Source organism: Aquarana catesbeiana, linkage group LG01 (genome assembly GCF_042186555.1).
Source record: "Aquarana catesbeiana isolate 2022-GZ linkage group LG01, ASM4218655v1, whole genome shotgun sequence".
In the NCBI taxonomy this organism is placed as follows: domain Eukaryota; kingdom Metazoa; phylum Chordata; class Amphibia; order Anura; family Ranidae; genus Aquarana; species Aquarana catesbeiana.
Window position 1 is genome coordinate 341,591,673 of NC_133324.1, and position 15,453 is coordinate 341,607,125.

The 15,453-nt window shown below is 46.3% G+C and overlaps 1 protein-coding gene across 1 annotated transcript; it reads right to left on the bottom strand.

Moving 5' to 3' along the window:
- Window positions 1–422: 422 nt before the first annotated feature.
- DAD1 (defender against cell death 1) lies at window positions 423–10,318 on the bottom strand. The gene is made up of 3 exons (XM_073632051.1): window positions 9,988–10,318; window positions 5,610–5,768; window positions 423–598 (listed from the first exon to the last, which is right to left on the bottom strand). The coding sequence occupies exons 1-2, from the start codon at window positions 10,196–10,198 to the stop codon at window positions 5,638–5,640; spliced, it is 342 nt and encodes a 113-aa protein (XP_073488152.1). The 5' UTR covers window positions 10,199–10,318; the 3' UTR covers window positions 423–598; window positions 5,610–5,637.
- Between the last annotated feature and the right edge of the window lie 5,135 nt (window positions 10,319–15,453).

Below are 15,453 nucleotides of genomic sequence, written 5' to 3' on the forward strand. Positions count from 1 at the left end.
AGTTGTGAGGCAAAAAACCACGAAAAATGCCGGGGGGTGAATACTTTTGCAAGGCACTGTATATTGTGGGATGGGATTGGTACATTTTGCTTAAACACCCAGTGCGTTTCGGATATAGAAATTGGAATTTGTAAACGAGGGGTGTTGCAACCAAAGCATAAACACTGAAACAGCAAGTACTGGTACTTATGTACTAGTTTTATTTGCTGTTAAGTGTAGCCACAGGTTTATCATAATCTCAACAATCACTGATATCCCATATTACCACCATAATACCCATTCAATTTAGTGTTTGTGTTTAAATAATTTTTGTTCATAGCGGGGAAAAAATAAAAATAAAATAAAATGGGTAGGTTATAGATATAAAAAAAAGTTAAGAGTTGCTGAAATGCATAATCATAAATAAAAACAACACAGCAATATACGAAAGCCACATCTTTATTGACCAAGTCTCTAATCTCAGACCATACAAGGCTCAGTGTCCACCCCCAAATGAAACAAAAATGTAGTGCATGGTCACAGTCCCAGAAAACCGATAACGACTCTTCTTGCTACTAGGCAACATGTAAACCTTCAACCAAATGAAAATCCCAGGAAACTAAAAGAAAAGAAACAGTGTTAGTAAAAAAAAAAAACAACAAAAAAAACCAGAGGGTAACAGTCTACAAACAGAATTAAATATACCAGTAAAAGCATGTTTTACATTTAGTCACTTTGCTCACTTTTGTGGACAAAAGTATAGCTGTTTACAAATACACACAGATTCCATGTATCTAAAAGTATACTTTTGCATTTCTATCAAAGAGAAATGTTAAAAAGAAAAAAAAAAAGTCAATACCCTGCCCTCTGCAGGCTCCATAACGTATTAGCAGAATCTCTTTTTAACAATAATGTAAGAACACTGCCACACCGTGGACAATACAGAATTACATTTTTTAGGTTACCTTTACAAATCCTTACACAATCCTATACACACGCACTATAATTCCACTGAAGGAATAGGTTACTTCTCCCAACAAAAGAGGAGTTTCACATTTATTTTACTGACAGCAAGGCAGGGAGAGCAAGACTATGTGGTGCAAGTGCCAGAATTCTGGCATGAAGGCCACTTTCTGTAAGTGCTAGTTCACACCAGACGCAGTTCCGTGCGCTTTTTTCTGCACTAAAAATGCATGCACAGTGTTTTCCATGAATTCCAAAGGCTCTAGTTCACACCATGCAGTCAGTTTCCGGTGCAGAAACTGACTGGAAACTGACTGCATGGTGTGAACTAGAGCCATTGGAATACATGGAAAACATTGTGCATGCAGTTTGTGCAGAAAAAAAAAGGCACAGAACTGAACGGAACTGCGTCTGGTGTGAACTAGCACTAAGGATAAATCTCAAAATCTGAATTATTATAAACCTATAAAATGCAGTGTTTTGATGACCACTGGTATTTTATGGTTACATAAACAAAGGACTAATCCTATTGGCTCAGGTAAAAGCACAATGATTTGGCAGATGATGTTGAAGAGATCTCACTTAATTTTTGTCAGTGGGCTGTCCCCCAAGAAATAAATTACATATAGCGATTTGTCCCATCTTCCTACGTGCTTTGTAAGCCCCCACCCATTACCCCATGAATATTCGAAAACAGCTGGTAAGGAGATGGCTGTATTAATAAAATAAGTAGCCACACACTGCACTTAAAGTGGAGTTCCACCCAAAAATGGAACTTCCACTTTTTGGATTCCTCCCCCCCTCCTGTGTCACATTTGGCACCTTTCAGGGGGGAAGAGGGAGCAGATACCTGTCTAATACAGGTATTTGCTCCCACTTCCTGGCATAGATCACCGCGGAGCTTGGGGTGACAAACGTCACTTCTGGCGCCTACGCTCTCTTCCACCGCTGTGTTCTGCGAGACACAGATCACAGCAGGGACCAGAGAGGACGCGCAGCGTGACTCGCGCATGCGCAGTAGGGAACCAGGATGTGAAGCCGCATGGCAGCTGAGAGCCGAAGGATGGATCGGCTTCAGCTGCCAACATCGCGGGCTCCCTGGACAGGTAAGTGTCCATGTATTAAAAGTCAGCAGCTGCAGTATTTGTAGCTGCTGGCTTTTAATATTTTTTTTTTAGCGAACCTCAGCTTTAATGGTAACTGCAATTCAAACAAAGTAAAAAAAATTAAAAGAATTATATGAATTAAATAATAAAAATGGTGATAAAAATCCAAAATCCAAAAACAATAAACAAAACTAAAAAAGCAGCAGCTGTATATAAATACCCTTGGATGACCATAAATATAAGGCTATTCCTTATTGTTTTCAGCACTACACACTTAAGTGGGATAGAGATCTTTCACAATTATGAACACTTTTTGATGAGAGTTATCTATTTATTTATGAACACAGTTTCATGTATACAAGGATTAGCTTCATATTCATGGAGATGGCTGCATTGATGGCCACTTGTTTTGGATTCAAGCACTTGCCTGTGACAAGTAGAGACAAGAGAAATGCAGGTGGAGGGGACAGCCTTCCGTTCCTCTGAAGAAAATCACACAAACTAGAGCGCTTATTGGCGAGTGGCCACAAGATGGTGCTAAAAGTAGTAAGTAAACTGGTATACTTGATCAAAGTCTTTGCAGAATAAAAGGCATGTATCCAAGTATTTCAAATTAAGCAAGTTTATTAAAAACATAAAAGAACAATCTGGGGATCTGGGGAACAAACATCCCTTCCGACTCCCTGCTGGGAGTTTTTGATGTCATTATACTGGATACCTTTACTAAGTAAAGCTGTTTCCAGGGCCTTGTTTCAGGCATGTAATATTATTCTCCTCCACTGAAAAAGCAGTTCATCCCTTAGACCCCTTTCACAATGGGGCGGCGGGTCCGTTAGCGGTAAAGCGCAGCTAGTTTTAGCGGCTCTTTTCAGCTGCTAGCGGGGCACTTAACCCCCAAGAAGCGGTTAACAAGGGGTTAAAAGCGTCCACGTTGCAACGCTTCGGAAGCGCTGCCCATTCATTCCAATGGGTAGGGGCAGTGTAGGAGCGCTGTATACACCGCTTCCGCACCACCCCAAAGAAGCTGTTGCAGGACTTTTTTCCCGTCCCGCAAGCACACCGCCCCAGTGTGAAAGCCCTCTGGCTTTCACACTGGGGAGGCATGAGAGGCAGTTTTTAGGCGCTAATTTTAGCGCTAAAACACCTGAAAACTGCCTCAGTGTGAAAGGAATCTTAAGGAATGGCTAGACCACATGGGTACTACATTAAAGTGATTGAAAAGGCTCGTTTTTTTTATGTGCAGTTGGCTTTGCACAGAGCAGCCCTGATCCTCCTCTCCTTGGGTCCCTCTTTGCTGCTCCTAGTCCCTCCCTCCATTGAGTGCCCCTCAGCCAGCAGCTTGCTACAGGGTGCACCCGAGCCAAGTCAGAACTCCGTGTATCCATTCAGACACAGAGCCCCGACCTGGCCCAGCCCCCTCTCCCCTGATTGGCTGACCGACTGACAGCTGCGGGAGACAATTTGCTCCGCTTCTGTCTCAGCCAATCAGGAGGAGTGTACTGGATGGTTGAGGGGATCGTGGACATCACTGGAGAGAGAAGGAGCTCAGGTAGGCAACTGGGGGGTGCTGCTACACACAGAAGGTTTATCTTAAAATGCATAGAATGCATTTAAGATAAAAAAAAAAAAAAAAACCTTCTGCCTTCACAACTCCTTTAAGATATGAACGAGTTAGTTACCAGCACCGTGGATGCCCCACTACATTTAAGAGGGTTTGGGGAGGTTGGCTTGATGTACCAGGATTGGCTCCAGTAGACCCGATTATTGAAAAGATTTTGGGGTAGAATGCCTTTGAAAACTTAATGTTGGTTACTACTACCTGACTTTGGAGTGTGCCATAGTAGTGCTCTATTGGTACGGTAATTTCTGTTTTCAGCCACTAGATGGGGTTTTCTTCAGTGAGCTGATGTCCGAGTAGATTTATGAAGTTGAAAGCTGTAACAGACTATTTGTTTTTGTACATTACCTTACATTCTTTTGTGGGTGTTTATGGAACATGAATGCTTGAATGTGTTTAAATAAAACTTTCCTCTGATTAAATAAAAAAAAAAAAAAAGAGAGATTCATCAGGCACAATAGGGTTGGAGATGTGGTAAGCTCGCCCAACTTATATGGTAGTGGCAAAAAAAAAAAAAAAAGAGATGTTGCATACCAGCCCAATGAGCTGTGCAGATCGCCAAAAGTGGAGAAGCGATACGTACTCCAACTGGTGCACCGGAAGTGACCTCAGAGAATCTGCCGTAGGACTTAAGGGAAGCCACAAACACTTCACAGGGTGAGGCTTGAACTACAAACATCCTAGTTACAATGACAACGCATTTCACGGTCATGCCACTTTTTCAAAGTAATTCCTCTCTGCTCTTCTGCAGTTCCTCTGAGGTCATTTCCAGTGCGCCGGGCGGTCCGGTGCTAGCCGCTGCATCACATCACCATCCAGCGGAGCGCCGCCGAAAATTTTTTTTTTTTTTAAAAGTCAGCAGCTACAAATACTGCAGCTGCTGACTTTTAAAACATGGACACTTACCTGTCCAGGGCGCCCGCGATGTCGGCACCCGAGGCCGAACCGTCTCTCTGTCCTCGGGTGCTGCCGCCTCCATCTTCGGTAAGGGAATCAGGAAGTGAAGCCGTGCGGCTTCACTTCCCTACTGCGCATGCGCGAGTCGCGCAGCGCAATACGGATGGTCCCTGCTGCCTCTGGGACCCATGTGTTTCCGAGCAGGCAGTGGGGAGGGAGCAGGAAGTGGTGTAAATAACCACAGATTCTGCGGCTATCTATGCCGGAAGTGAGTACAGATACCTGTAATATACAGGTATCTGTACTCCCCTCCCCCCTGAAAGGTGCCAACTGTGTCACCGGAGGGGGGGAGGAATCTAATGAGTGGAAGTTCCACTTTTGGGTGGAACTCCACTTTATGTCAGTACCTTCAAAGCCGATCCTTGCAGTAACATCATTAGAGTGCATATCACTTCTCAACCTTGTCGATTGTCACAACTCTTTGGGCTGGTATGCAACATCTTTTGTCTTTGCCACTACCATAAAAGTTTAGTGAGCTTATTAAAACATTTCCAACCCTATTATGCCTGTTATCAGATGATAATTTTATGTGTTTAATAAAACTTTTCTTCTACAAATACTTTGATCAAGTATGTCAGTTTACTTACTGCTTTTAGCGCCATCTTGTGGCCACTTACCAATAAGCACTCTACTTTGTGTGTTTTTTTCCAAGGTTATTTCACAGCGTTTAGTGGATCAATTTGAGCGGCTATGTTGGTATTTGTTCTTCCGTTCCTCTGCAATCCTCTTGCTGCTGCTTCTCTCAGGGAGGCACTTGGAGCCAAGACAAGCACCAATTTTCAAGAAGCCATCTCATTACTATGTTGTCGGATGGCTACAGGGGGGAGGCACTGTGTGCAACCTCATAGCAAGGCTTTCAATGCACATAAGAACATGGGACAATGTACTACATGTACTCTGTCCGCAGATGGATAAAACACTGAAGAAAAATATGAATGAATATAAAGTGAAAGTTCTTTAAAGTTCACAATTTACAATATACATACCTGACAAACAAAAAGGGGGGCACAAATTTCATCCAACAAAGTTTATGACAACCAGGTGAAGAATTGTGTTGGCGAAGAGAAAATCGGCAAAGGCTCTTTCTGGAGAGATTCCCAGGAAATCTCCTTTATTTTGAGGGTTAATCTGGATTCTTAGACACACTGAAAGTACAAAAGATAGTATGGTTTACTTGATAACAGTTTAATAAAGTTCACCCATCCCTCTGTTCTAGTAAATCAACCTTATGTTTGTGTGATATCAGACAACTTCTACTTGGCAAATCAAGAGAGTCGTTTAACATCCCCTCCTTCCCAGTATTATATAATCACCTTTCTTTGCTCCCACATGGCTCCGTTCGGGTACCAACAAACTGACTTTTGGTGCTTAGAGATGATTGTAGCTCCATATATACAGTATCTCACAAGAGTACACCCCTCACATTTTTGTAAATATTTTTTAAAAAATGAGACTTAAATGAGGCTATAATGTAAAAGTAGTGAGTGTACAGCTATAACAGTATAACAGTGTAAATTTGCTGTCCCTTCAAAATAACTCAAACGCACAGCCATTAAGGGGGGGGGGGGGGAGCCCCTCCTTCGACACTGGCTCTGGCCATTCTGTCAACTTTGGTGTCTGACAGTTCTTATATAACTATGAGGTGTGGCCATTAGGTGATGTCAACCAGAGACCCCACCCCCTTGTGACATGACCGCCCGGGGCATGATGGGTCCTTGACATCACAAGGTAGCAGGGTCTCCAGATGACATCACCAGATGGCCACGCCCAAAAGTTATATAAGAACTGTCAGACATCAGAGCTGACAGAATGGTGGGATGGCGGTAGAAGACATTGTGATTGACATTGGAGCAACCATTGGGGACATTAGTAATTTTTTTGGAAGGGCCCTGATCAGCCAGGCTACTCGCTTGTCCCCCCCCCCCCACTGTTTTTTTTTTGGCGTGGGGTTCCCCCTCAAAATCCATACCAGACTGCCATAAATTTGGCGTGAGGTTTAATCCATACCAGAACCAAAGGAATTGTTTTGACTGGTCAAAAGACAAGTCGCACTCATCTCAAAGTTGGATCAAAATCAGATCCTGTTCATTAAAGTCGCATGGAAGTCGGACCGAAGTCACAGGGCAAAGTTGGAACTAATGTCATGCAACTTTCGTGTCACACCAGTGTGAACCAGGCCTAACAGGATTACACCTGTACATGTGTGGATTTACACATTAAGTGCCATAAACCCATTTACAGCCATTTATAAATATGGATGGCTGTACAGAGCAGCTATGTATATTGGAAAAAGGGCTCGGCAAGTCCCGGGTGCCAGGTCGCCATGGCACCTGGGCTTTTGTCAGTGACAGATGCCTTAGTTGCCATTACAGGATGGGCTGGGTCTTGACAGTGAGGGTGGAGGGGGCCTGGGCCTCGTAGGCCCTCCAGACACAACAGAGAACGTGATTAGTAGCAGGGATGAATATGGCCGGTGGATGCAGGAAGAGAACGGCGACACAGCAGGAGGAGCGAGTGGGTCCCATTTAGGAGATATTCATTTTACTTATTATAGGCTTACCTGTAGGTAAAAATCACAAAGCAGACTATACTACCACTTTATGCTATCACTGGTGCAGGATGACTTGTGTCTTAAAACTCGGGAACAGAAACAAAGAAAAAAAAAAAAAGAACTTTTTTCCAGCAAGGCAATGTATAATGTGCTAGTATACACCGCATACTAGCACATTATGTGAAACCTAACTTAAATCAAAGCCCTCCAGCAGCATGCTGGTACTGCTGACAAGGCTTCCATCTTCACCCGGTCTCCCTTCCAGATTCACGTGCACTGATCCTTTGAATGGCTGAGCTGCGATGATGTCACTCCCGCACATGAGCGTGTAAGTCACTGTTTGGAGATATTTACAATAACTACAGGTAAGCCTTATTATAAGATTGCCTGTAGGTTAAACACAACCAAAGGCCTTTAACCACTTGCCTACAGGGCACTTACACCTCCTTCCTACCCAAGCCATTTTTCAGCTTTCAGCGCTGGCGTACTTTGAATGACAATTGCGCGGTCATGTTACACTGTACCCAAAAATGTTTTTATCATTTTCTTCACACAAACAGAGCTTTCTTTTGGTGGTATTTAATCACTGCTGGGTTTTTTATTTTTTACAAAAAAAAAAAAAAAAGACTTAAAATTTTGAAAAAAAAAGGTTTTTTACTTTTTTTCTGTCAGTAAATTTTTTAACAAAGTAATTTTTCGCCTTCACTGATGTGCGCTGTTGAGGCGGCACTGATAAGCTGAACTGGTGGGCATTGATGAAGTGGCACCGATGAGGAGGCACTAACATGCCGCACTTATGGGCACTGATAGGTGGCACTAATAGGCAGTACTGATGGGCACTGATTGACAGCAGTGATAAGTGGCACTGACTGGCATCGCTAATGGGCACTGATAGCTGGCATTGGTGGGCACTGATTTGTGACACTATATTTCAATATTGTAAATCAGGGCACTGATTATCAGTGCCCTGATTACATTCCTAAATGTTCCCCTGCATGAAGATGCCACTGATCGGCTCTCCTCTCCACGCACTCTTTCAGTGTGAGGCGAGGAAAGCCGATTACCGGCACTTCCTTGTTTACATGTGACCGGCTGTGATTGGACACAGCCGATCACATGGTTAAAGAGCCGCGGATATGGCTCTTTACAGAGATCGTGGTCGTGAGAGCGGCCGTCCTGGGAGGCCGTCTTATGACGGCCTCCCAGAACTAGAGCCACACTGCCCCACCATCATTTGACGGTGGGCAGGCGGCAAGCAGTTAACTACCACTTTAAAGTGGGGGTCCACCCACACCGCCAAAAAAAAAAAAAAAAAATATTAAAAACCAGCAGCTACAAATACTGCAGCTGCTGACTTTTAATACATGGCCACTTACCTGTCCCAGGGTCCAGCGATGTCGGCAGGCGACGCCGAGAACCCGCTCGGTTCTCGGCAGCTGCCGCCGCCATCCTAGGTGAGGGAATCAGGAAGTGAAGCGTTGCGGCTTCACTTCCCGGTTCCCTACTGTGCATGCGCGAGTCGCGCTGCGCATCGTAAGTGGTCCCCGCTCTCTCCTGGGAGCTGTGTGTTTCCAAGAGACAGCGCGGTGGGGACGGGAAGAGGCGTAGACTCCCATGGGGGTCTATGCCGGAAGTGGGTGCAAATACCTGTTTTAGACAGGTATCTGCACCTCCCTCCCCCCTGAAAGGTGCCAAATGTGACACTGGAGGGGGAGAGGGTTCCGAAAAGCGGAAGTTCCATTTTTGTATGGAACTCCGCTTTAAGCCAGGTTCACATTAGTCTGTACACAAAAAAAAAAAAAATGGGTTTTACTACCGTACAGACAGCCGTCAGTGTGAGTTGTAGCAGGATGCGCATTTCTCACTTTTTTTTTCTGCACTGCTGTGCGATGACATGAATGAAGCGTCACAGCAGTGTGGTGACATTACAAGTCTCTATATTGCACCAACATTTTACACAGTCCCTGCCCTCAAGGAGGTTTACAGTCCAAGGCCCCTTCCTCACAGATATACATCCACGTACTAGAACCAATATAGATAGGGCAAATTAACCTGCCAGCATGTCTTTGGAGGCCAGAAGGAAACCCACACAAGCCCTGAGAGAACATGCAACCTCCAAGCAGAGCGTAGAGTGCTGCAAGACAGAAGTGCTCATGATCGTGCTCCCCATATACAAAGCCCATTGCTGGATTTGTCTGATCAGGCCTCATTAACACAGTAATACTACAGCGTGCACCCATGTGAGGGCTGTGTTTACCTGCTCAGAGATTTACAGGTGTTGGCGGGCCCATTTATATCTTTTGGGATGGAGCAGCTGTACAGACACTGCCCCTGCTCCCAATTTGACAGACGTGCGTGTGTGTGCAGATCCCAAACTGCCACTATTTGCATTCCCTGCAGCTACTTCACCCCAAAAGACATGAATGGGACAACCTGCATGGGGATGCTCCCAACACCTGTACATCTCTAAACAAGTAAATACGACCCTCCTACGAGTGTTTGTTGGAGTATGTCCGTATGATCGAGGCCTTACAGGTTTCAATCTCTGAAGACATTCACCGACTAAATAATCTTATGGGAAAGGCATTGAAGGGAATTGCTCACTATATAACTGCTGCCAGTATGTAGAAGGGCAACCTGATCTAATGGAAGATATGAGTGTGCCAAAGCTGGCGTGTATGTCACCATGATCCATGGCTTTACAGAGGATCTCCCTTCACTGGTCACATGATGGGAAGGCCAGCAACCAGTATCCTCTGAAGGAAGACTTTTGTGCTGGGAGCTGTCAGGCTCACCCCTGAATTCCGTCTTACCGGCCAGGATGAAGGAGCCCACACAGGAGGTGAAGCCGGACAGGAAGGAGTTGAAGGGGAAGGTGCCCACCAGCAGGCGGTACAGGAACTGCATGGCTCCTGTCAGCAGGATGTACAGCAAATAGGCGTCCAGCAGCTTGAGCTTCTGCGAGGTGGAGCTGACATATTCCTCAAAGAAGCGGGACACCACGGACAGAACGGACACCGACATGACTGCAGAGGACCGGAGCCGGGAACAGATACCGGAAGCTGCACACCGCAAACACTGCTCCTGACAGACGTGGCCCCTACAGAACGCCACACGTCATATTCCCTGGCCGGAAGAGGAGGGAACGCCTTGGAAACTACATTTCCCGTCATGCTTCCAGTCAGAGCTGAGGATTCATTGGCTTACAGAGCCCACATGACTGTCTCTCTTATATATGGCTTTGTGTTGGAGTTTATACCTGTTTGGTTTACTGTCTCGTACTACCTTGCACTAAGGAGATCTCTGAATGGAGTTTAAAAGAATAACTTGGGGGAATAACTTGGGGTCACAATACATCTATATTTAGATCTATTTTGTTTATTACAGGTATTTATATAGGACCAACAATGTACTTCACAATCTGTACATTACACCAGTTCCTGCCCTCAGGTTTCTAATCTCCCATACATTCAAATACTATGGGCAATTTTGGACAGGAAGGAGCCAATAAGCCTTCCAGCATGGAGTGTGGAGGGAAACCATGCAAGCACAGCAAAAACATGCAAACTCCATGCAGACAGTGTCCTGTCTGGGGTTCAAACCACAGGCAGAGTTCTGCAAGGTACAACCAATAACCACTAAGCCATATATATTCCTCAAGTTTGCAATTTATACATACACGATATTACCAAATGTATTGGGACACCTGCCTTTACACGCAAATAAACTTTAATGGCATCCCAGTCTTAGTCCGTAGGGTTCAAAATTGAGTTGGCCCACCCTTTGCAGCTATAACAGCTTTAACTCTTCTGGGAAGGTTTCCACAAGGTTTAGGTGTGTGTCTATGGGAATGTTTGATCGTTCTTACAGAACAGCATCTGTGAGGTCAGGCACTGATGTGGACAAGAAGGCCTGGCTCGCAGTCTCCACTCTAACTCATTCCAAAGGTGTTCTATTGGGTTGAGGTCAGGACTCTGTGCAGGCCAGTCAAGTTCCTCCACTATGGACCTTGCTTTGTGCACTGGTCCAAATCATTTGGTGGAGAAAAGCTTTCTGCCAGAGATCGCTTTTCAGAGGGGTGGCAAGGGCTACCAGATGTGAGAATGAGCACTTAGCACACTATACTGCAGCCAATCTGATCAGAAATATCAGATGCCAAAAGTGATGGTAAAGGATACAACTTTTCTAATTAAAAAATATATATGGTATATATACACTCACCAGCTACTTTATTAAGTACATCTGGTCAATTGCTTGGTAACACAAAATACTAATCAGCCAATCACATGGGAGCCACTCAATGCATTTAGGCATCTAGACCTGGTAAAGACAACTTGCTGAAGTTCAAACTGCGCATCAAAGAAAAGGGATTTAAGTGACTATGAACGTGATATGGTTGTTGGTGCCAGATGGGCTGGTCTGAGTATTTCAAAAACTGCTGATCTGCTGGGATTCTCACACACAACCATCTCTAGGGTTTACAGAGAATGGTCTGAAAAAGAGAAAATATCCAGTGAACGGCAGTTGGGTTAACGAAAATGGTTCAGGCTGGTGGTGGTGTAATGGTGTGGGGGGGATATTTTCTTTGCACACTTTGGCCCCCTTAGTACCAACTGAGCATCATTTACACTTCACAGCCTACCTGAGTATTGTTGCTGACCATGTCCATCCCTTTATGACTGCAGTGTACCCATCTTCTCATAGCTACTTCCAGCAGGGAGTAGCAGCTGAGTGTTTATAACCTTGCAGGGAATGCATTAAAGTGGTTGTAAAGGCTCAAGTGTTTTACCTTAATGCATTTTTTGCATTTAGGTAAAGAAAAACTTTCATGTTCACCTTGTAGACAGGCTGCCTATGGGTTACTTAGATAGTGGCTGATCCAGGCTGGGAAAGGGTTAACGCTTTGCTATGCTGTTCCCGGGCTTTTTGGGCCCAGCCTATCCGCCCAGTATTATAAAAAGGGGGAAGGCCGGGGTCCAGTTCCTGTTTTTTTTTGCCTGTTCCCAGTCAAAAGAAGATGTGATTGCTGTTGAGGAGGACTGCCGCACCCTGCAGTCTGACGGAGGCACTGGGAGTCCAGAGATCTTCCAGCCTTGGACTATTACCTTTTAGAGGTATACCTGGGCAACCTAGAGAGATAATCAGGAGGATGCTTTAGTGTATTTGTTCATGTTGGACTGTATTGCCAAAGCCTTGCAGTAAAAGTTGCATCAACTGTTCTATGCCTGGTCTGAAGTTCTTTAAAGGGGTGCATGATAGTTCCTGGTGTATCAAAAGTACTAGGGTCAGTAAAGCACATGTGGGGTATGGAGTACAGAGACTATTACAAAAGGTCTACTCCGCAAGTCAAATAGGTTGCTATGGGTAACCAAGAACTAGCACAGGTACATGCAGCCAGTTACTGTATGAAGCGTGGTGCCTAATGTAGATGATGGGTCTTTTGGTAATGAGGGGGTTGGTGTTCTGGCTCTCCCCAGCAGTCGGCCTTCTGTACCTACCGGGAACGAACCCATGTTACAGAGATCCATAGTTTGGCAACACGGTACGGGAAGAAAGGAGTTAACCACTTGCCGACCGCCTCACGCATATATACGTGAACAGAGCGGCACGGGCAGGCAAAATCACGTTCCTGGTACGTGATTGCCTTCCCGCGGGCGGGGGGTCCAATCGGACCCCCCCCCCAGTGCCAGCGGCGGTCGGCTTTTGTCTGGCAGCGATCAGAGATGAGGGGGAGGCCATCCAATCGTGGCCCCCCCCTCGCGATCGCTCCCAGCCAATGAGAAACATCCTCTGCCTCTGTATAGTACACAGAGGCAGAGGATGTGATGTCATCTCTCCTCGGCTCGGCAGTTTCCGTTCCGGCGCCGAGGAGAGAAGACAAGTGAGTGCAAAAAACATACACACACACACACAGTAGAACATGCCAGGCATACTTTACACCCCCGATCGCCCCCAATCACCCCTCCCCCCCCCCCCCGTCAAACTGACACCAAGCAGTGTTTCCCCCCCCCCCCCCCCCCGATTACTGCATTGGTGTCAGTTTGTGACAGTTAGAAGTGGTAGGGCAGTGAGTATTAGCCCCCTGTAGGTCTAGGATACCCCCCTAACCCCCCTAATAAAGTTTTAACCCCTTGATCACCCCCTGTCGCCAGTGTCACTAAGCGATCATTTTTCTGATCGCTGTATTAGTGTCACTGGTGACGCTAGTTAGGGAGGTAAATATTTAGGTTCGCTGTCAGCGTTTTATAGCGACAGGGACCCCCATATACTATCTAATAAAGGTTTTAACCCCTTGATTGCCCCCTAGTTAACCCTTTCACCACTGATCACCGTATAACTGTTACGGTTGACGCTGGTTAGTTCGTTTATTTTTTATAGTGTCAGGGCACCCGCCGTTTATTACCGAATAAAGGTTTAGGCCCCTGATCGCCCGGCGGTGATATGCGTCGCCCCAAGCAGCGTCAGGTTAGTGCCAGTACCGCTAACACCCACGCACGCAGCATACGCCTCCCTTAGTGGTATAGTATCTGAACGGATCAATATCTGATCCGATCAGATCTATACTAGCGTCCCCAGCAGTTTAGGGTTCCCAAAAACGCAGTGTTAGCGGGATCAGCCCAGATACCTACTAGCACCTGCGTTTTGCCCCTCCACCTAGCCCAGCCCAAGTGCAGTATCGATCGATCACTGTCACTTACAAAACACTAAACGCATAACTGCAGCGTTCGCAGAGTCAGGCCTGATCCCTGCGATCGCTAACAGTTTTTTTGGTAGCGTTTTGGTGAACTGGCAAGCACCAGCCCCAGGCAGCGTCAGGTTAGCGCCAGTACCGCTAACACCCACGCACGCAGCATACGCCTCCCTTAGTGGTATAGTATCTGAACGGATCAATATCTGATCCGATCAGATCTATACTAGCGTCCCCAGCAGTTTAGGGTTCCCAAAAACGCAATGTTAGCGGGATCAGCCCAGATACCTGCTAGCACCTGCGTTTTGCCCCTCCGCCCGGCCCAGCCCAGCCCACCCAAGTGCAGTATCGATCGATCACTGACACTTACAAAACACTAAACGCATAACTGCAGCGTTCGCAGAGTCAGGCCTGATCCCTGCGATCGCTAACAGTTTTTTTGGTAGCGTTTTGGTGAACTGGCAAGCACCAGCCCCAGGCAGCGTCAGGTTAGCGCCAGTACCGCTAACACCCACGCACGCACCGTACACCTCCCTTAGTGGTATAGTATCTGAACGGATCAATATCTGATCCGATCAGATCTATACTAGCGTCCCCAGCAGTTTAGGGTTCCCAAAAACGCAATGTTAGCGGGATCAGCCCAGATACCTGCTAGCACCTGCGTTTTGCCCCTCCGCCCGGCCCAGCCCAGCCCACCCAAGTGCAGTATCGATCGATCACTGACACTTACAAAACACTAAACGCATAACTGCAGCGTTCGCAGAGTCAGGCCTGATCCCTGCGATCGCTAACAGTTTTTTTGGTAGCGTTTTGGTGAACTGGCAAGCACCAGCCCCAGGCAGCGTCAGGTTAGCGCCAGTACCGCTAACACCCACGCACGCAGCATACGCCTCCCTTAGTGGTATAGTATCTGAACGAAACAATATCTGATCCGATCAGATCTATAATGGCGTCCCCAGCAGTTTAGGGTTCCCAAAAATGCAGTGTTAGCGGGATCAGCCCAGATACCTGCTAGCACCTGCGTTTTGCCCCCTCTGACACTAAACACTAAACGCATAACTGCAGCATTCGCAGAGTCATGCCTGATCCCTGCGATCGCTAACAGATTTTTTGGTAGCGTTTTGGTGAACTGGCAAGCGCCAGCGGCCTAGTACACCCCAGTCGTAGTCAAACCAGCACTGCAGTAACACTTGGTGACGTGGCGAGTCCCATAAGTGCAGTTCAAGCTGGTGAGGTGGCAAGCACAAGTAGTGTCCCGCTGCCACCAAGAAGAAGACAAACAGGCCCGTCGTGCCCATAATGCCCTTCCTGCTGCATTCGCCAATCCTAATTGGGAACCCACCACTTCTGCAGCACCCGTACTTCCCCCATTCACATCCCCAACCAAATGCAGTCAGCTGCATGAGAGGCATTTTCTTTATGTCCTCCCGAGTACCCCTACCCAACGAACCCCCCCAAAAAAGATGTTGTGTCTGCAGCAAGCGCGGATATAGGCGTGACACCCGCTATTATTTTCCCTCCTGTCCTCATAATCCTGGTCTTTGCATTGATGAATGTTTTGAACGCTACCATACACTAGTTGAGTATTAGC

What these genes read in the sequence shown, in the direction of transcription:
- DAD1 (XM_073632051.1), bottom strand. Translation starts at nt 10,198, where the DNA reads ATGTCGGTGTCCGTTCTGTCCGTGGTGTCCCGCTTCTTTGAGGAATAT. An exon ending in GGGCTCCTTCATCCTGGCCG is followed by an intron (nt 5,769 to 9,987) that starts GTAAGACGGAAT and finishes TTGTACTTTCAG; the next exon opens with TGTGTCTAAGAATCCAGATT.